This window comes from Mus caroli, unplaced genomic scaffold, assembly GCF_978045245.1.
Source record: "Mus caroli unplaced genomic scaffold, Mus_caroli_1 scaffold_13, whole genome shotgun sequence".
In the NCBI taxonomy this organism is placed as follows: domain Eukaryota; kingdom Metazoa; phylum Chordata; class Mammalia; order Rodentia; family Muridae; genus Mus; species Mus caroli.
In genome coordinates this window covers 15,586,818-15,607,806 of record NW_028227268.1, presented here as the reverse complement: position 1 = coordinate 15,607,806, position 20,989 = coordinate 15,586,818, and the positions used below count along the sequence as shown (strand labels likewise).

The 20,989-nt window shown below is 47.5% G+C and overlaps 1 protein-coding gene across 6 annotated transcripts in view; it reads right to left on the bottom strand.

The window, feature by feature from the left end:
• Nucleotides 1–20,989, bottom strand: part of Tex2 (testis expressed 2) — a 109,578-nt gene that overhangs the window by 27,857 nt on the left and 60,732 nt on the right. For all 6 annotated transcript variants that reach the window (XM_021176086.3, XM_029483456.2, XM_085829472.1 and 3 more), the window contains 4 exons: nt 15,958–16,158; nt 13,861–14,200; nt 11,384–11,631; nt 758–904 (listed from right to left, as the gene is read on the bottom strand). In XM_021176086.3, the coding sequence (XP_021031745.1) occupies nt 758–904; nt 11,384–11,631; nt 13,861–14,200; nt 15,958–16,158 (936 nt within the window). The remainder of the gene's footprint in view (nt 1–757; nt 905–11,383; nt 11,632–13,860; nt 14,201–15,957; nt 16,159–20,989) is intronic.

The window sequence follows — 20,989 nt, the reverse complement described above, 5'->3', positions numbered from 1 at the left end:
AGCAGGCCAAAGGCTTCTTTCTCGGGAACTTCTACAGGTCTCTGATTGGCAAACATTTCCTTTAATGATAGTCACATGAAGTCCTTAGGCATTTTAAACACACTTCCAAGCGGGCCTGGGCTAGCTAGCATCAGGACTGTTCCTTTAGCAAAGAGAGAGCCCAGCACAAAGAGACATCTGGCCCAAAGCAAGGGCCAGTGGCAGACACATTTAACTGCCCTCGCTGGCCAGGCAGTGGTGGTGCATGCCTTTAATCCCAGCACTTGGGGGGCAGAGGCAGGCGGATTTCTGAGTCCGAGGCCAGCCTGGCCTAAAGAGTGAGTTACAGGACAGCCAGGGCTACACAGAGAAACCCTGTCTCATAAAACAAAAAACAAAAAAACCAAAAACTGTCCTAGCTGAGGGAAAGAGAACAGCTGGAAATAGGGTCCCATGGAGTTCAAAATTCCCACCTGGAAGCTAAGCCAAGTGTAAGCTGTCTCTAACTCAGCCCAGATGAGCCAGAGGAGATCCTTTCTCCTCCACAAGCTCCGAGGAGCACCAGAGAGGATAATGACACAGCAACAGTAGAAAGGCAAACACCACAGCGGGCTCAGTCACTAGATAGTCACAGGTCAAGGCCAGTCTGTGATCCAGGTCAGATACACATGTATGGTACTCTTAGATCACGGTGTGTGTTCACTTAAGACCTGAAGGGACAGAACATCCACAAGTGAAGAGGTGGGGGATCAGAGGCCTCTCGTGTGAAAACAGATACCTTAATTTTGCTGAGTTTCATCTGGATTTTCTTCGACACCACATCAGACCAGTATTTCTCGCCCAAAAAGTCCCAAAATATTCTCCCAAGCAAAGCATTCACCCAGGCTTCCTGTTCTTCCTCCTCAGAGGGTGGGGCCTCTGGCAACTGGCAAAAGAAAAGAGACCAAAATTAGCTGTCAGAAAACTGGAGATTCAGACAGGTGCTTATTTCCATAAAGCCTCCGGAGGCCCCTCCTGTAGAAACGGAACGCGTGACTTGTCCATCTTCCCTATAAATTACAAGCCCCACACCATGCTGGTGAGCAAGAAAAGGAGAGACAAGATCGGCTGTCACAGCTGCACCTTCTCTTTGTCTCCTTTCTGCTTCTGCTTGTCCTCCCATGATCCAGCTACCACTGTACAGCCCTAGCTCAGATGACCTGCCCTGCCCTCGCTCCCCCTCCCCACTAACTCAGTGTCCGAGAGTTATCTGTCAAAGCCTGCTTCTCTTTCTCCCAGGTCAGGCTTGGGCCTGCGACTGTCAAGCCCATCCTCTTCCAGGAGGAATGAGTTTCCCAATGGCCAGGACTCAAGTCCAGCCTGATCCCTGCAAGGTGCTCACACATACTGACTTGCATTGTCGAGCCTCTGAGATACTCAGCTTAGCAGAGTCAGGAGCTTCCAAAAGCCCTCCCCTCTCAGCAAGTGATGCAGAGGAGGTAAGAACCACAGGGCTGGATGAGAACATGGCTCTCAGAACAGATGTTGGCCCCAACCCCAGCCCATCAAATACTCCAATGCCCACCACTTGACCCACATACAATCTGTCTGAAACATCTGCTGTGATCAGTGGGTAAGCAAACCTATCTCTAACTTCCTGGGTTAGCTGCCAGACTATGGGATCTGGCCTATTGAGGGTCAGAGGTGGGCATGGAGGAGCAGCAGCAGCAGCAGCAACAGCAGCAACTATGAGGGGACCGTGAGGTTTGGTGGCAAGCATGTGCTGGTAGGTTCAGTACTTACAAGGGTGGCAGGATTAGTGCTGCTGACCATAGACACACATAGATATATAGGTGACTCCTAAAGATCACCATATCTGAGCATCACAATACCCCAGGAAGAGGGGAATCCTGCTTCCATCTGAGGAAGGAACAATCCCTTCATGACTGAAGCCTGATTCTGGCTCTCTGCTTACTCTGTCATGAGGGAGGACAGGCACCAACATCCAGCCAATGAGACAGACACTTGTTGGGACATCTGAATTAGACTGCAGCCTTATATAGAAAAGCTAACAAACAAAAGGAAAGATGAAAAGATCTAGAAATGCAGAAGTCTAATGACTGCTCACACTTCTTTCCCTTGTGATCTAAGTAAACACATCTGGGCTCCACATGTTACGACTTTAGACCATCCACTCTCTTCTACTTCATGCCTGTGCTTGTGCATAAAAGTGCCACCGTGGCCTGCTCTGTGTAGCCAATTGGCTCATCTGGCTATGTGCCCAGGCCAGTGGCATGGCACACGGGTCACTGGGGGCCAAGAATCGAACCTTGAAGGTCTGCCTGGTTGTAAGAGCCCACGGCTTATGTCATGTAGCAGATCTGAAGCCTGGACTTAGGGTCTAATCTATGTGAGCCATGCACAGACTCTGATGTGAAGCCAGCAGACTTCTCAGCCCCCAATGTCATGCCATAGCTGTGCCAGCTCTTTCTCTGGGAACTAGGGAATGGGGGGCTCACTTCCACTTTCCAGTAACACATCAGAGTCTAGGACCTGTTCTAGACTCCTTCAAATCTAGATGATTTCCAAAGTCTTCCTTAGAATGTCAGTGACTTAGTAAAAACAAACAGGCTGGAAGAGCAGCTAGGTGGCTAAGAGCACTATTGCACTCCGGAGGGCACACTTCAGTTCTCAGCACCCAGTGGTGGCTCAGAACCAACATCAACACCAGATGACACCCTCTTCTGACCTCCACAGGCACCCCACACACCAGGCATTCACTCACACAGATACACACACATGCACACCCATTAAAAATTAACACCTTTGTTTAGAATTGATACATATTAACTTTTCCATTTTAGAAGAGGTGGCTCTGCCTGACTCTACCCCTGCTGCTGTCAGGTCCTGTACATTGACCAAGATATTTTCCACCACCAACTTCCAGATGAAAGGATAGAAGTTGGTGTCAGCCATTTCTTGTACCACAAGTGTGCGTGCACGTGTGTGGACATGTGTTTGCACTCCTACCCCCTGCTCCTGCATACTGTGCACTGTCATCTTCAGGCCCAGGGTAACAGGTTCAGGACTCCTCAAGCCCCATCAGATCATCTGCACAGACTACTGAAGAAACATCACATGTCTGAAGAAAATGGCCTCCAGGCTACTTAGGCTGAGCCAAACCACTGCCCACATCAGACTCTCACCACTTTTTGTCTTGTAGGCTACACAGAAGAGGCCACCTCTTGCTTTCTCAGGAGAGCACGTGTACCCTTTATCAGTCTTTCTTAAAATGCTCATTTTTACAGGAAACAACCCCCCTCCTCTCTTTCTCTTTCTCTCTCTCTCTCTCTCTCTCTCTCTCTAAGACTATTTCACAATGACGTCCAAGCCAGTTACACAGGATGCGGTAAGATGTCTCAAGGAACTGGCAAGCATGTTGCTTTTCCTTTTCCCAGTCCCTGTATCTAAGGCAGGCTCTGCACTGGGGCACAGGGAACAAAGACAAACATCAGAGCTGCAGAGCACAGACAATGCATCAAACGGGTTTATGAACAGAACCTGGCCTCCACAAGGCTGCTAGGATGCATTTCCAATGACTGTCATCAAAATTTAAAGCTGAAGAATAAATGTGCGGAGAATATTCATTGTGCCGCCTCCTCCATCCACCGGGGAGGAAGGGTAGCCTCCCAAGCCTGCTTCCAAAGGCAGTGTTTGGGGAAGCCAATGTTCCGGAGCTGAAGCAAGGCCATCCACAGACACTGTCTATCTATCTAGCTCCTGGGGAGGACTGTATTTAAAATGAGCTTATCTCCAACGTAGCATGGACGGACTCAATTCTGTGGGAGGCCAGGGATGCCTTTCTGCTATAAGAGAGATTGAAACAAATGCTCCTGAGTTTGGTCTCATATGACTGCTGTGTCAAAGTGGCAGCTGTGGTGGCCTGGTTCAGGAGCAGAGACAGCAGGACACTTTCTTCACGCTTGTGTGCTGGTTCCCCGGATTTGAAAAACAATGCATATTCATTACAGAGCACACGCATGCACGTTCTCTCTTCTCAGCTACAACAGAATCATCTTCACTGTATTTTCTTTAAGCCCTTTAAAGACATGGTCCCACTGTATTATAGCCACAGATGACTTCAAACTGGCAACCCCGCCTCAGGCTCTTGAGAACTAGGACTATAGACTCCCACTGCCAGCCCAGTTTCAGTCTTTTTCCTGTGTACCAATAATTAAGAAATAATAATAAAAGCATGTGCCGGGGGCTGGAGAGATGGCTCAGCGATTAAGAGCACCGACTGCTCTTCCAAAGGTCCTGAGTTCAAATCCCAGCCACCATATAGTGGCTCACAACCATCCATAACGAGATCTGACACCTTCTTCTGGAGTGTCTGAAGACAGCTACAGTATACTTACATATAATAAATAAATAAATCTTTAAAAAATATTAAAAAAAAAAAAGCACATGCCTTTAATCTCCGAATTTGTGAGTTAGAAGCCAGCCTAGTCTTTATAGTAAGTTCCAGGTCAGCCCCGGCCACATAGTAAGACTGTGTCTGGTTCCCTTCCACCTCCCCGCAAACTGGTTTTATAAGATAGTCTCCTGTAGATTGGGCTAGCCTTGGATTCCTTGACTTATGATTCTCTTGCTTCCATCTTCTAAGTGCTAGGATTACAGGCTGTGGCGCCATGCCTGACCTGCAGCAATACTTTCAAGATTCCCCACCCATCCTCCAGATAGGGCTACTTTGTGTAATAGTCCTGGCTGTTCTGGAACAAGATTTTTGCTATTTTTTAAAACTGTGTGTGCGTGCGTGTGTGTGTTTAAAGGCTGCCCACCCTGTTTTTTGAGACAGGGTCTCTCACTAGGACTTGAGGCACAGCGCATAGGCCAGACTGGCTAGTCAGGGAGCTCAGAATCCACCCGTCTCCGTCTCCTCAGTGCTGGGATCACAAGCACGCACCATCACACCTGGCTCTCTTATCTGGGAGCTAAATGCATGTCACCATGCCAGCAAGCCCTTACCCACTGAATTGTCACTCCAGTCCCCGTCACACTTGCCTTTTCCCCTAGTGTGTGTGCGAATGTGGTGTACGTATGAGCCAGAGAGATTATCAGTTTATAAAGTTTTATGTCTTATGGTGAGGGGGTGGGGTGGGTAAGTACACGCGTGCAGTCACTGACCAAAGCCTAAGAAGTGCACGAGATCCCCAGAGCTAGCACTTAGACCAGTGTGATCCGCCTGATACGGGTGCAAAAGCAGTGTGCACTTGTAACTGCTCAGCTCTCTATCTCAGACCATCTTCTTGACAGGGTCTCACAGACCCTGACCATATTAACTAAACTAAGCTGTCTGGCCACTGGGCTGCAGGGATCTCCCTCGCTCTGCCTGCCTAGCTTGGGAATTTCAGATGAACATCAGCATGCCTGACTCTGCATGGGTGCTGGGGAATCCGAACCCAGATCCTCGTAAAGCTGACATTTACTGACTGGGTAATCTCCCTTCGCATTTACGTATTTCCTAATTCAACTATTTATATCCTCACTATTGAGTCATAACATTCCTTTATATAGTTTGAGTATTAGACCAATATAAGAGAAATAATTTGCAAATGTTTTCTCCTACTCTGTGGAGTATTTTTTAAAGATTTTTTTAAAAAAAGATTTATTTATTTATTTATTTATTTATTTATTTATTTATTTATTTATTATGTGAGTATACTATAGCTGTACAGATGGTTGTGAGCCTTCATGTGGTTGTTGGGATTTTTTAATTTTAAGACATCTGCTTGCTTCAGTCAACCCCACTCGCTCAGTCTCTGCTGGCTCCAGCCCAGAGATTTTATTTATTATTAATTAAATAAGTACACTGTAGCTGTCTTCAGACGCACCAGAAGAGGGAGTCAGAACTCATTACAGATAGTTGTGAGCCAACATGTGGTTGTTCGGATTTGAACTCAGGACCTTCGGAAGGGCAATCGGTGTTCTTAACCACTGAGCCATCTCGCCAGTCCTAAAGATTTATTTTTATTATTTTCATTTTTTGCATCTATGTGTGTCTGTGTAAGTGTGTGGCCCATGTGTGGAGTGCCTAGGGAGACCAGAAGAGAATGTCAGATCCTCTTGAAGCTGGAGTTACAGGCAGTTGTGAGGTACCATGTGGGTGCTGGGAATCAAACCCAGGTTCTCTGGAAGAGCAGTGTGTGCTCTTGACCACTGAACCATCTCCTGTTTTTTTTTTTAAACCTGAAAATTTGCTTTTATCATATTTTGTTTATTTTTATTTAGTGTGTGGGAGTGGGTTTTCTCCACCAGATGGGTTCTGGGACTGAACTCGGGTCATCAGGCTTGGTAGCAGGCCCCTCTACCTATGCCATCTGGCTTGCCCGCTCTCAACGTTCTTCATGGCACTTTTTATGGCACCATGGCTTGAATTAGGTGGGCCCAGTTTACTTTCCTTTGGATGTTGCTTCTGTTGTCTTTGTAGGAGTTTTCAGTTTTCTCTGTTTGCTTCCTCATATTCTGTTGGGCAGGCTTGAACTCATATTCTCTCAGTTTCCTGTGTGCACCCCATGCCCTGCTCAGGAGGTTTCCCCTAACTCAGTCTAAGAGTGACTTCTGTTATGTGCTGTATAGCTTAGTGTTTACCTTGAGGTCTGTGAGCACACGAGCTAATTCTGCACGGAGCATGAGGCTCAGGCTCAGCATCTTTCCTCTGCATGGATAGCTAGCTGTTCCCACATCATTTATTAAAGACTATTCTTAGGCCAGGGAGATGACTCAGTGGGTAAAGGTACTTGCCACCAAGCCCAGTGAGTACTTGGTTTGCTTGTCTTGGAGTACACTATGTAGACCAGGATAGCCTCGAACTCACAAAGATCTACCTGCCTCTGCCTCCATAATGCTGGGATTAAAGGTGTGTGTCACCTGAGCTTAATCCCCAGGACCTACACAGTGCAAAAAGAGAACTACCTCTTTTAAGTCACCCTCCCACTTCCCCAGCATGGGCACAGGGGCATGCCCCCGAGTGCACACACAGGAATGGAATGCACTCACCACAGACATGTAGAAGGTTTAAATGAAGAGTCATCTTCCCTCACTGATTCGTCTCGCTCGGCATTCCTGTGTCCTTTACAGTTTTATTTTTAAATTGGACATATTGCTTCTTTTTTTTTTTTTTTACTTATAAGCTTCACTCCCCCCCCCACACACCCATTTCCAGTTTACAGTTTGAAGAGGAAATAGGGCAGCCTTGGGGACCTCTGCCAGCCTCAGAGTTCCTGATTTCTAACTGATTCTTGTTCATATCATTCTTATGAACACATCTGTGTGCCCTGGAACACAGATGGCCCTGTCCTGTAATCCAGCTCACAGATACTAGGTCAAAAATAGAACCCACAACCCCGAGTGACAGTGACAACAGGGCTCCACCCCAGAGCATCCTACAGTCTTACATTCCCTCAGTCCTCCCATAAAAAGGAAGGGAAATACCCACACACCCTGAGGGCCACAGCCTCGCGCCTGGAGGATGGGCACACGCTGCTGCCCTGGCAGGCTTCTCTCCCATCTGCCACCTCCAGGGCACGCAGAACCCATAACTTCCTGGTCTCAAGTCTGGAGCACGTGTGCAGCCAATATGCAGGTTGCCCCCTCCTGACACACTCATAAACCAGAAGTAATATCATCCCACTTGGAGACATTTGAAAATAATTTTCTGAATTATGACTAAAATCACCTAAAATCGGACATTAAACATCTAGAAACTGGTGATATTTTATAATTCAAATATAGTTTAATAGCTTCAAAGTTGTTTCTATGCTGAATCTTCTGATCTTGTTTTTAATTATTATGGGTAAGAACAACTGCCAGCAATGTTTTGAACTGTTTCACACAGCGGGGTAGTCTGGGTTCACTAATTAGATGCTGGGTATCTTTAATGTTAGTTCAAAGCCCGAGAACCAGAGACTTAACACTGGCCTATTCACCTCAGCTAGCACTGAACACAACTTAAAGGGAGATGAACGTGTGAGATGAACGTGTGGCATGGTCAGAACACTCAGGAGCCCTACTCTCAGGGACAGAAGAAATGCTTGCACTATTATGGTCTGTAAAAGGGATAAGGCAAGATGGCAGGAAGTGGGGGTAAGGAGAACAAAGTGTCCCAAGCCCCCTTCTATGAAAGAGGGGACCTGTGAACCTGGGTGAACATATTGGTGGTGGCCAAGTCTGAAACATAATGGAACAAGCTAAGGGAATGTCAAAGTTCTTCTGTGTCTCTGACCCCTTTAAGGCCCCTCTTTTGGGCTCACATTGAGGTAATATGGACTTTAGGAAATGTCCTATCTTTGGCACAAGGCATGAACACTGACAATCCCCAAAAGGTGAGGTCAAAGAAACAGGCAGTGCCGGGTCTTCCTGGTAGGAGTGCACATTGGTGTAACAACTACCAGGAACAGAGCATGGCGGTCTCTAGCCAAAGCACATGTGCATTCACCTTCTGACCTAGTAATCCTGCTTCCAAGATTTCCGCACTGAAGACACCCCAACAACACGAAAACACGCTCACACGAGATTCATCCTGGCACCTCCAGGAATTGCAAAGTATTGGGGAAATCTTAAAACTATAGAACACCTATCTACACATCAAAGTCTCTGCATCTGTTTAAAAAGATGAGAGTGAATTCTATGAACATGGAGTAATTTCCAGAAAGTATTTGTGAATGGACCAGCAATGCTCAAAGAACATCCACAGCATACTCGAAACTCCGAGTGCAACAGAAGAGCACATGATGCAGCGCACCCCAGGCTCAGGGCTTGCTGGTCTGGACGTGGGTGAGGGCAGCAGAGACACTGGGAAAACAAATGTTTTCTGATTTTTGGAACCGTGCTAGCAGTTCATAGGGTGGGGCCATTTGCTCACATCACAAAACTAATCAGAAGTTAGCACGGCAGCAGCGCTGCTGGCTTGCAGATGAGCCGCTCAGAGCATCGTGGCAGAGCTCACTTTCCACCTAGCATACTTCCCCTTGGGAAGGGCAAAGCCCTTGCCCTTCTGCTGGAGCAGACGTGGGAGGCTCCCTGACTGTTCTGATGGAGGGCACCAGTACACCTGCTACTCTACCTATCCCTAGGGATGCTTGCCTGAAGGAAGACCTGAGGCCTCCAGCTTTCAGTGCTGGCTCAACTCCATTCAACAACCAGCATCTATCTGCCCTCCAAGACAGGGCACTTCCCCTTGGCAAATGTCTTAGTTAGGGTTTCATTGCTGTGAAGAGACACCATGATCACAGCAACTCTTATACAGGACAGCATCTAACTGGGCTGGCTTACAGGTTCTATCATCATCATGGTGGAAGCATACAGGAAGACATGGTTCTACATCTTGGTCCCCAGGCAGCAGGTGACCGTGTGCCACATTGAGCATAGTTTGAGCACATGAGACTTCAAAGCCTGTGTCCACAATGACACACTTCCTCCAAAAAGGCCACACCTCTTAATAGTGCTATTCCCCATGGGCTAAGCCTTCAAACATATGAGTCTGTGAGGGCCAAACCTATTCAAACTACCACAGCAGTGGATCATCCTCCAGCCTAAAGTGCAGCCTCCCCAAGTGACCCTGTACAGAGCAGCCACAAGTCCTCATCTGCTACCCCTGATGAAATTACAAATATGTGAGGAAAATAAGTAGTGACTGTCGTTTACCCCCTTGGGGGCTGTGTGTGATGGATGACAAATACCTGCACCCCACTACCAAACCATCGGAGAGCCAGAATATGGCCCTGCATGCTCCAGGCAGGCCAAGTAGATTTGAGGAGTCCTGAACTCATGTACTTTGTTCAAATGCAGTCAAGGTCAATGGCATGTACACAGGCCTATGCAAGTCCAGCTCTCTGGTTCCCTGGAGCATGGTGGTTATTAAATTAACCTCCAGACACTATAGATTTTGGTGTTTATTTGATTTTGGTTTTTTGGAATAAGGTTTGTCTGTGTAGCCTTAGCTGTCCTGGAACTCACTCTGTAGACCAGGCTGGCCTTGAACTCAGAGATCTCCCTGCCTCTGCCTCCTGAATGCTGGGATTGAAAGCATGCACCACCACCCCCAGGCTGATTTTTGTTCTTCTAAAGACAGGATTTCACTGTAAAGCCCAGGCTGGCAATCCTCCTGCCTCAGCCTCTTGAATGTGAGGAAGCCATTCAGAAGGATTTGTATCAGACTCTGTATAGTGCACAGCTCGCCCTCTGAGATCCTCTTGGGTCTGATGAGAACCAGACAACTCATGTCCCGGGATAAAGGGAATGTGGGGAGGAAGGAGAAGATCCAGGCAAACTGGGCACTTCTTGAGGAGCTGACAGACCTGCCCTAGCCTAGAGGGAAGTCTGCTTCCACCAGAGACATGCAGTTGGTCGGTTGCTTGGTCGGTCGGTCGCCAAGCTAACAAGGTCACGTGGGTCAGGTCATCGGTCACCTCCACACAGAGGAGAATCAACAGAGCAGGTAAAGCACGGGCAGCCAAAGACATGAGAGGAAGACACCACATGGTCCTCATAAGAGGTAGAAATCTGGCCCGAGCAAGAGGTCAAACATGGTTGACTCTCCATGGGAAGAGGCTGGGGGCTGTGCAGGTCGTGGCTACATCTCAAAATGGTGGGGCACAGTGGAGGCCTGTACTAGAGGTCTTTGGACTGGATCTCATGACAAAGGACATCTTCAAAGCCAAGGACAGCTGAGGTGTTGAGCCAGTGGCTGGGACCTTCCTACCTACAGCCCCCTACTCAGGTGCACAGCTGTCCTCACTCCCACATCTGTCCATCAGCAAAGTCAGTTCCTCTCCCGGCTATCACCTGCTATCACCCGAATCTCAGCCCACCGCCACCGCTTCCCAACCACTCCTTCTTCCTTCCTGCAGCCGTTCTACAGTCACTTATGCTTTAGCCTTCCAACAATGGCTCTCCCTGTTCAAACTCTGTATGACCTGCCAGCCCCCTCAGAACACGTCTGTTGAAGAGGCCTCACTGAGCCTCCACATCTGCTGCCTCCCTCTCTCGTCATCCTTCCTTATGCTCACCTTTGAGTATCCCAACTGATTCCTGCTGTGGGACCTTTGTAGACAGTGGGGCCTGCCCTTCTAGAATGTTCTACCATGTATCACTGCAGCTCATCAATTACCTCCTCCAGGAGACCTGGACAACACACACAGTAGGAGCCTTCCTCATTTGCCTTTACCCAGCTTCAAGTCTTCCTGCCACCCAATGCCAGCTTTGTGCCAGGCCCCTGAACATGAATTCCGAGATAACACATGCCTTTTGGTGCCTAGCTCATCGCCATGTCTTCATAGCCTGAAACAGGGAGGGCCTGCATGCATCCCTCACACACGAAGGTGAATGTAAGAAGAGCAGAGAGGCCCCGGGCCGGCAGCTTTACCTTCTTCGCAGCTGTGGGGCTGCTCTCTGCACTCTGCACGGGGCTCCTGTGGGGGCTTCGGTTGTCCTGGGGCACACACCTGCCCATGTACACGCTGTAGTCTAGGAGCATCTTCTGTCGCACGCAGCCCACCAGTTCCTTCTGCTTTGGCTGGGACATCATTTCCTCCATGCTGCCTTTGCTGCTGCTGCGGCTGTGGCTCAGGTGCCCCGAGGGACTGCTGTGCCTGCTGTGTGAGGGCAGAAGCCCTGGGTAAGAAACGATAGCTATTAATGCAAACGATAAAACAAGCAGGGATAAACTAAATGCCCATGGTTAAACAGGAAAAACAGCTAAAATGCTAACAAGTGATTAAAAAACCTCACCCTGAAAAATATCTTCTGCTCTAACAATAGGTGACTTTTAGAATGTTTTTTATTGTTCTCCAAGGTAATTCTGGAATGGGGTTAGTGCAGTATTTTTCTTTGCTCCCATTGATCTTTTAGGAAAACATAAAACACGGCGCCAGTGTACGCAACAGTCAGAGTGGAGCTATGAATGCTTACAGGTAAAGGGAGAGTGGGAAGGAAGACAACGAACTGTTCATGAACAGCCCGGGGCACTGCAAAGACGCCACCTCACAGTGAAGCAGTCATAAGACATCTTCTATGGACCTGCTCCATGCTACCCAGGGGAACAAGCTGAATCCTTGCCCCTGAAGTAAGACACACGGGGAGGTAACTCCCAGTCACTGTAACAAGCATCGCCAAGAGCTGTTGACCCTGTGCTGACATCCCACCACCAACACCTGTGCTAGCTACCATTTTCCTTGCGCTGGCAGAAGAATGATCCAGATTAGAGAACAGAATATCAAGAAGCAAGATTCAGGGGAGTCCCCAGAGAAGACACACAGAGGGACAGGAAGTGTGGGTGGAGAAAGGCGGAAGCCTGACAGTCAAGTACCTTAAGTGTGACCCAGATTCCGTTTATCCTGTTGCAATAGAGTTTTAAGCATGGAAGTATCTGACACTCAGGTTTACTGCGAGACAAGGTAAGAACAGAGGTCAAAACCAACCTGGCCACTGGTGTCGCTTGCTTCCAGCTGTCTGACCTGCAGCTCTCTCCTGGTTGCACAGACACTTGGGAAAGCTACTTTAACTTAGTGGTTTACCTAGGTTATTTCTAGGACTGACTACCCGAGGTTTTACCTAGAATTCAAACTTTTTATAATCCTTCATCATTCTCAAACCACTTCAAGGTTTAACATTATCTTTAAATGTCAGGACAATGTATAGCCACACCCCCTTTTTTTAATAGAAGAACTTAGAAAATGCAGTACAATCCAAATAAACTCCAGATTTTAATTAATAAATAAACAACAATTTAAAGAGAGCCAAGAGCACCTCCCCCCCAGTTCAAGGACAGGGGTGAGAACCTGACTGTGGCCTGGCTGCTGTTCCCTGCCCGTGGGGCAGCTTCCCAGCTTAGGGTGGGACAGAGCATAGGAACTGTCTCTCTCCACTCTGTAGCTCTGGAATTGTGCCGGGCGCTCCTGGCTTCCCCGCTCTCACCAGGTTCTGCAGCCACTTCTGACTGCAGACAGAAACTGAGCGCTAGAGATTTGGAATCTCCACCCTTAGCTTGGCCTCCTGGAGAGCCAGAACCTGCACAGGGAGTTGCTGGAGAAACCTGTGTTGTTATGTCTCTAGGCGGCAGCATCCCTGAGGGAGATGGCAGGCTTGAGTCGACCAGCAAGACTTCTCTCATGCGGAGCTTACAGAGGTGCCTGGTCCTGGAGATTCGTCACCAATGTCACCTTCACAGCTGATGACAGCTGGGCCTTGTCGTTCAGGCCGCTTTGAAATACAGTACAGCCTTCCTTACTGTACTAAGTTCCATCTCTACTCATAATGTAGAGAAAAAAAGGAGCAGCCCCAGCTAACCAAGGTATTGCTATGAGTGTGAGAGTGGAGGCTTGCTTGATTTCAGTGTGAAGTAGGTACCAAGGCCTCCCACAGTCCCAGCTCTTACCACTGACTTAGTTGTGCAAGCCATTAAAAACAACCAGATAGAGCTGGGCATGGTAGCACATGCCTCTAATGCCAGCACTCAGGTGCGTACACCAGGCTGACTGCAAACTCACAGAGATCTGCCTGCCACTGCCACTACCCTGAGATTAAAGGTACGTGCCACCCCCACCACGCGATGCTCTGACCACTATCTTCAGACTACCTGGAGCTGCTTTTATGAGAATGCCAAGAAGAGAGAGTCCCAGGGCGTCACCACAAGCTCACCACATATACCTGAAAATGGACTATCACTGGAAAAATGACTTAGAAAGAATGGGGGTGGGTGGTTACTGTAAAAAGTCCACACATTTGAGGTTGCAGAGAATAATGCGCTAAAGGCCGGCTTCCTGTCTGCCTGCCTGGCAGCCACTCTCTTAATCCTCCCACAAGTCCTTTAAACAGGTACACACTTAGCACAAATGCTATTACCTGATTTACTTCCAGAAACACCCGCCGGCTTCCTGAGCTCTGACTTCAGCCTCGAGGCCAGGATGAACCGCCGGAACCACTCCTCTTTCTCGCGGCCGGTTCTCCCAAACAGGTACAGTATCGGGTCTCGCTGGCTAGACTTCGTCCCCTCTTGAGGCTGGGGTGGCTTCTTGAGGTCTTCGCTCGGCAGCTCTTTCTCAGGAGGCGGCTTCTCCTCAGTAGCTTCCTTATCAGTCTGAGCCTTAGACATAAAGTCATCTTGCCGACCAAGTTCAATGCAAATGGGGTACTTCTTATTCCAGATTCGCTTTCGAGCCAAGCTTTTAGGTACAAGGTAAATCTACGGAGAGAGGCAGATGACGATTTACATACTAAAGAGCGTCTACCTTGTGCATCAATGTCACCTGTATGAGAAAGGTCAGCCTGTCTTGCGCGGCCTCGACTGAAATGGTTTAAGTTAAATAACTCTAACCATCTGTCTATAATCTGACTGTAGAACATGGAATACATTTCAGAGATGACTTGTTATTAATCAAAATTCCTAAGTGTGCATGAGCTATGGCTATGCTTCACTCTCAGGCGGCAGGGACAGAGTGGTGGTTAGTTAAGTAGTTATCATCAAATAGGCTTGGATAACAACCCTAGGTGAAGTTTAAGCTGGGGACCAGGCATCTCTCAGTCTAGACACAAAGTGCAGGTCAGTGCTGGAATCAACTCAAGGACGAATCTACAGGCTGCCATCACTGTGTCACCTCAAGGACGAATCTACATGCTGCCATCACTGTGTCACCTCAAGGACGAATCTACAGGCTGCCATCACTGTGAAGAGATTGAAAGACCCCTCACAAGAGCTACGAGAACAGGCACCATGTGTCATCGTTTGTCTATGCTCAGCCCAGAGAGTGGCACTATTAGAAAGTGTGGCCCCATTAGAGTAGGTGTGTCACTGTGGGCGTGGGCTTTAAGACCCTCATCCTAGCTGCTTGGAAGTCAGTATTCTGTTAGCAGCCTTCAGATGAACTATAACTCTCAGCTCCTGCACCATGCCTGCCTGGATGCTGCCATGCTCCCGCCTTGATGAAAATGGATCGAACCTCTGAACCTGTCAGCCAGCCCCAATTAAATATTGTCCTTATAAGAGTTGCTGTGCCAATGTCCTCTTCTGGAGTGTCTGAAGACAGCTACAGTGTACTCACATACATAAAATAAATAAATAAATCTTTAAAAAAGTATTGTAAATTCTTAAAAAAAAAAAGTTTCTGTGGTCATGGTGTCTGCTCACAGCAGTAAAACCCTACCCAAGACACCATCTCTGCGGAATAACAATTTATATTTCCACAAAAATACAAATGACGCTTTATCAAAATGTGCTGGCATGTGCACACTTTTTATATTTTACATAGCTTTATCAATACTTGGCAACATATACATAGCATTTACACTGAAAATCCAGTTTTCTTTCTTTCTTTTTGGGGGGGAGGGCAGGGTACGCGTGGAAGGGGCAGGTTGAAACAGTTCTTACTATGTAGCCCAGGCTGGCCTAAAAACCACGGTGCTCCTCTTGCTTTGGCCTCCTGAGATTACAGATGAATGCCAGCACACCTGGCGTTGGTGCTGGGGATGGAACTGGCTCTGTGGATGTACAAGCTTTTAAAGGCGAGATTCTGAGTGCCAAGAAAGAACCCAAGCTCCTGGAGTGTGGTCCACGGGGCTGCAGCACAGAGCTCACCTTGGTGCACAGTTTAGCTCTCATCACTCAGGAGGCAGAGGCAGGCAGGTCTCTGTGAATGTAAGGCTGGCCTGGTCTTTAGAGTGAGTTCTAGGACAGCCAGGGCTACACAGGGAAAGTCTGTCTTTGGGGAAGTGGGGGGGGGGGGAAGAAATCCAGGCTCTCGGGCCCCACTCAAAGTTGCTGCTCCACAACCTGCATTTCGAAAGTTGCCTTGTGGTTGTGTCCTGGAGAGATGCTGCCCTAAGGCCTAGGGCTCCTTAAGCTGCACCATGGGTGGGGTGGGGTGGGGTGGGGTGCAGTCAGCAATCAAGACTCCAAATGCTTTCCAGTCATCAGGCTCTGCTTCCAAAATGTCCCAGACTTACCTTGCTGTCTGAGAGGTCATAGATTTTCTGGCTGATATAGGTGACCTCTGGCTTTGTCTCATTGTAGCTTGCCCTCCTGGATATGTTTTTGTTGGGCTTTGAAAGTCTTAAGGTTCCACCCTCGAGCCGGACAAAGACTGAGTGCGTCAAAGTCGCGTGGTAAGTTTCTGGATCATAGTTGTAAATCTCATTCATCCATCCCTGGTGGAGAAAGGCCTCTATTAGTAAGAGCGAATCCTGGCTATCAGGACTGAAGGTCACAATGTACAGTGTTAGCTTCTCCATGCTGAGGGCTGAGGAGAAATTTGGTATGGTTTTGATAACCCAAATTTGGGGAGTCAGAGTGGTAATGTCCACTATCCTAAAATATGATTCTTTTCTCAAAGCTGACAAGCAAAAGGAGAAATTCAAGTCTTATGCATCAAACAGAGCAATGCTCCCTGCCAGACCTCCCTTGGGAATGAGCACTGAGTTAGTCTGGCCTTGTCTGGTTGTTTGTTTCTTATGTAGCCCAGGCTAGCCTAGAACTTGTGTTCTTCCTGCCCCCCCATCCCCACCCCGCAGCCTCAGCACTGTGGTTGCTGGTGTGTGTCATCACGCCTGGCTCCGGCCTGGTGGTGTTACCTTGATGTGTTTGTTTGTTTATTATATATGTGATGCCTGTTTATCACATGTGTGATGAATATTAGTTACATGCGGGCTGCAGTGTGCCTATGGAGGCTAGAAGACAACCTGCAGGGGAAGGCGGAGCTCCTTCTACCATGTGTGACTCAGGAATGAACTCAGTTGTCCCGCTTGGCAGCGAGCACCCATCAAGCCACTGGACCAGCACCAGTCTGTCTTTTTAAATTAGCCCGATTTCTGCTGACTTCAGCCTACTTTGCAAACAATCCTTGACATCACATTACTTCCTGTTACCATTCATCCAAGACTCAGAAAACTTACTAGCCTATTTCAGTGAGATGGTAACTCGTACCTCATGGAAATCATACAGTGCAGAGCAGATGACTAACAATTAGGCAGCAAATAAAGAAACTGGTGCAATGGACACAGCTCTGTTATTACAGTAATTTATTTTATGTATGAGCATACTGTAGCTGTCTTCAGACACACCAGAAGAGGGCAACATATCCCATTATAGATGGTTGTGAGCCACCATGTGGTTGCTGCAAATTGAACTCAGGACCTCTGGAAGAGCAGTCAGTGCTCTTAACCCCTGCGCCATCGCTCCAGCCTCTATTACAGTAATTTAAACGAGTACAGTTGTGAGCCAAGGACTGACTAACCCTCAAATGGGTACAAATATATGCATACGGTGGCTTTGGCTTTTGTTTTATCTTGTTTTAAAGTTTTAAAGACTTACTTTATGAGTGTTTTGGTACATCTATCTATCTATCTATCTATCTATCTAATCTGCACCATGTATATGCCTGGTGCCCAAGGAGGTCAGAAGAGGGAGTCATATCTCCTGGAATGGAGTTAAGGATGGTTGCACACCACCATGAAGGCGCTGGGAACCAAACCTGGGTCCTCTTCAAGAACAATAAATGTTTTTAGCTGCCAAGCCATTTCTCCAGCCTTGATTTGTTTTACTTTTATGTAAGTGTGTGTCTGTGTAAGTATGTGTACATGTATGTGTGTGCTTATAGAAACCAGGAAATGGCATCCTCACTCTGGGGTTACAGGAAGCTGTGAGGTGCATGCATTGGTGCTGGGACCTGAACGCTGGGCCTCGGGAGAGCAGCAACTGTTCTGGACACTAAGCCACTCCCCTCCAGGCCTCCCACTCCCCCCCCCCTTTTTTTTTGAGACAGGGTCTTCTTATCTTGCTCAGAGCTAACCTTGAACTATTGACCCTTCTAGCTTTGGCGTCCTCAGTAGTGGCAACTATAGGCCTGTCACCAGGCCCAGTCTTACACATGGGCCTCAAAAATAGCATTTATACCTGAAGATGTACACAAACAACACACAGAAGGCATAACATAATAAAATACATCACACATACACATGGATAATATAATAAAATACATCACACATACACATGGAAACAATGAAACCCTTCATTTGATAAGATAACTTATGCTAATATATGCTAACAAAACAACACAACAGCAAACAGACTGTACTAATATAACAATGTACTAATGTAATCAGTATTAGCACTTAACACTTTGCTTGCCATAGAGCATTTTCTCAGACTTTGTGAATCACTGAGACAGCTTAGGAGCTCCATAAGGAGTGTTAAATGGCTCACTTTGCAATGGGCAGGCGAGTACTAGAATGGGGAATGCCATTTCCACCGTAAATACTTGAGTCTCTCACTGGTGCTGACCTGAGCCTCTGAGAATGAGGACTCCTCAGAACCCTCTCGCTTGTCCATCTATTATCATGATGTGCACCTAATCTCCATGCTAGAAAATGCTAGGATTGATTACAAAGGGTTTTTTTTTTTTTTAAAAAGGTTTAAGGGTTTTTGTTTTTTTTTTTTTTAATGCCTATGAGTGTCACGCCTGCATGCATGTATGTCACTTACATGTCTGGTGCCCAGGGATGTCAAAAGGAGGCACAAAAAAAATGATTGTGAACTCCTATGTGAGTACTGGGAACCAAGCCGGGTCCTTTGTAAACACAAGTGCTCTTAGCCACTGAGCCATCTCTCCAGCCCGAGGAGTTGACATGAAAATTTTAAAGGAGTCTAGGAGCTGGAGGTAGCTCAACAGTAGAGCACTTGTCTGCATGCACGAGGCCCTGGGTTCTACCCCAGCACCTAAGAAAAAGTTATGAACTAAAAAGAGAAAAGGAGAACTGAGTCTTTGTCCCATCAGCCCACTCAAATATGAATAAGGGACATCACCACAAAAAGGCAGCTCAGTACAAGGCTCTAAACACATCCGTCTGTGTGTGGGGTGAGGCTTTGAGCCACTCAGAATCACACAGGAGACCTGTTCTGCATGAGCAGGAGGAGGCCATCCTCCCTCATTACTGACCACGAGCAGCAATGTGCCCCCCAGTTACTGGATGAGCAGTGCTCATGGAAAGGGCGACAGTCTAGCCTCTAAAAATGAACCAGCAATGATCTATTCGAGAAGCACGGGCAGTCTCCGACTCGGAAGGGCGGACGCAGATCAGCTGTCAGAGCATCAGCTGGGGTGGAAATACCTGTGCCCAGTGTAAAGCCTTCTCAAATGGCACTGATGGGTGCTATGATGAAAGCATAGCTCAGCCGACATAGCCTGCAATGTACAATCGGAAGCCTTTCTTCCTAGCTCACCTATCTGGCTGCAGAGGTTCACATAGATCCTGGAAAGAATGGCCTTGCATGAACATCAATGTTAGGAGTACCAGACAGAAGCTGGGTGCTGCTGACTGAGGCCACACCCGAATGTCACGTGGTCTGATCTGTCGTCCCAGAGGATTTTTGTTGTTCTCAGCACCCAGGAGCACTACATTAGTTTTCTGCTTTGGAGGCTGCAACTGTCTACCTCGGTCGGCACTCGGGCCTCAAGGCAAGAGAGCTGCTCCAGTTAAAGGCCCATCTAGACTGCAGTGCTAAGAACTCAGTGCTCAAAGGGAAACGGCAAAACACTTCTAGGCTAGTGAAAACACTTTTGATCTTTAAACAGATCCCTCATTCTGAACTCCAGGGCTCTTGTGGCAGCAAGTGCAGTGCACCTCACTGCTTCAACGGTGGCCGGGAGGGGCTCAGGGACGAGGATCACACATCAGACTGTTTTACCATCATGAACACTAATTCACCATTAAAATAAATTCTTAAACCAGGCAAGGCAGGTACGCACACCTTTAATCCTAGCGCTCAGGAGGCAGAGACAGGCAGGTCTCTGTGAGCCCAGAAAGGTCTACAGGGTGAATTTCAGAACAGCCAGGGCTCTGTTACACAGAGAAACCCTGTCTTGAAAAGCTAAACCAACCAACCAAACACTGTTTTTTTCTTTCTCTCTCTCTCCCTCCACCTGCCTGCCTGCCTGCCTGCGTGAGTTTAAGACTGGGGTGTATCTAGCTTTCAGCCGCTTCCTCACCTCATACTTCTGAGATACCATCTCTTGCTGAACCTGGAATCTGCCGTTCATCTAAGATGGCATGGAGATGGGATCTGTCCATCTCTGGCCCCAGCACTGAGCTGTAGAAATGCACTTCTATGACGAGCACTGTTTTACACAGATGGGGAGATATGGGTCCTCCTGCTTGTGCTGTACGAATTCTACTTACTGAGCCATTTCCACCACCCTATTTTTTATTTGCTTGTTTGTTTAGAGACAGGGTTTCTCTGTGTGCCTCTGGCTGTTCTAGAACTCACCCTGTACACCAGGCTGGCCTTGAACTCATCCACCTACCTCTTCCTCCCAAATACTAGGATTAAAAATGTGTGTGCCAACACTGACTGGCCTGTGTGTGTGTGTGTGTGTGTGTGTGTGTGTGTGTTGTTGGGGATAAGATACAGAACAGAATAGTTCTCTACTGCTGAAGGTTTACCCTGAACCCTAAATCTTTTTTTCTACATTGTTCAATTTGATTTGCTAATGTTTTTCTAAATTTATGATGGTAAATAATCTAGTTTTCAGATAATACCTTTTGGTATTAATAAGCATCATAAAATAGGTTAGGCTGGGGATGGAATGATATCTTAGTGCACCACCACTGACAGGCATATTTAAGAATGTATTTGAATGTATTTGTTCTTTTTTTTTTTTTTAAGATTTATTTTATTTATTTATTATATGTAAGTACACTGTAGCTGTCTTCAGACACTCCAGAAGAGGGCGCCAGATCTCGTTACGGATGGTTGTGAGCCACCATGTGGTTGCTGGGATTTGAACTCTGGACCTTCGGAAGAGCAGTCGGGTGCTCTTACCCACTGAGCCATCTCACCAGCCCAATGTATTTGTTCTTAAGAGCTATTACAACAAGGGGTATTTTGAAGAATTTATTTCAGCTAAGTTCTCAGCTTTATAGTATTTCACTGTAATCTTTGGGTTTGTGTACCTGTGAGTGGATTTGCCCGTGTCCAGGTCAG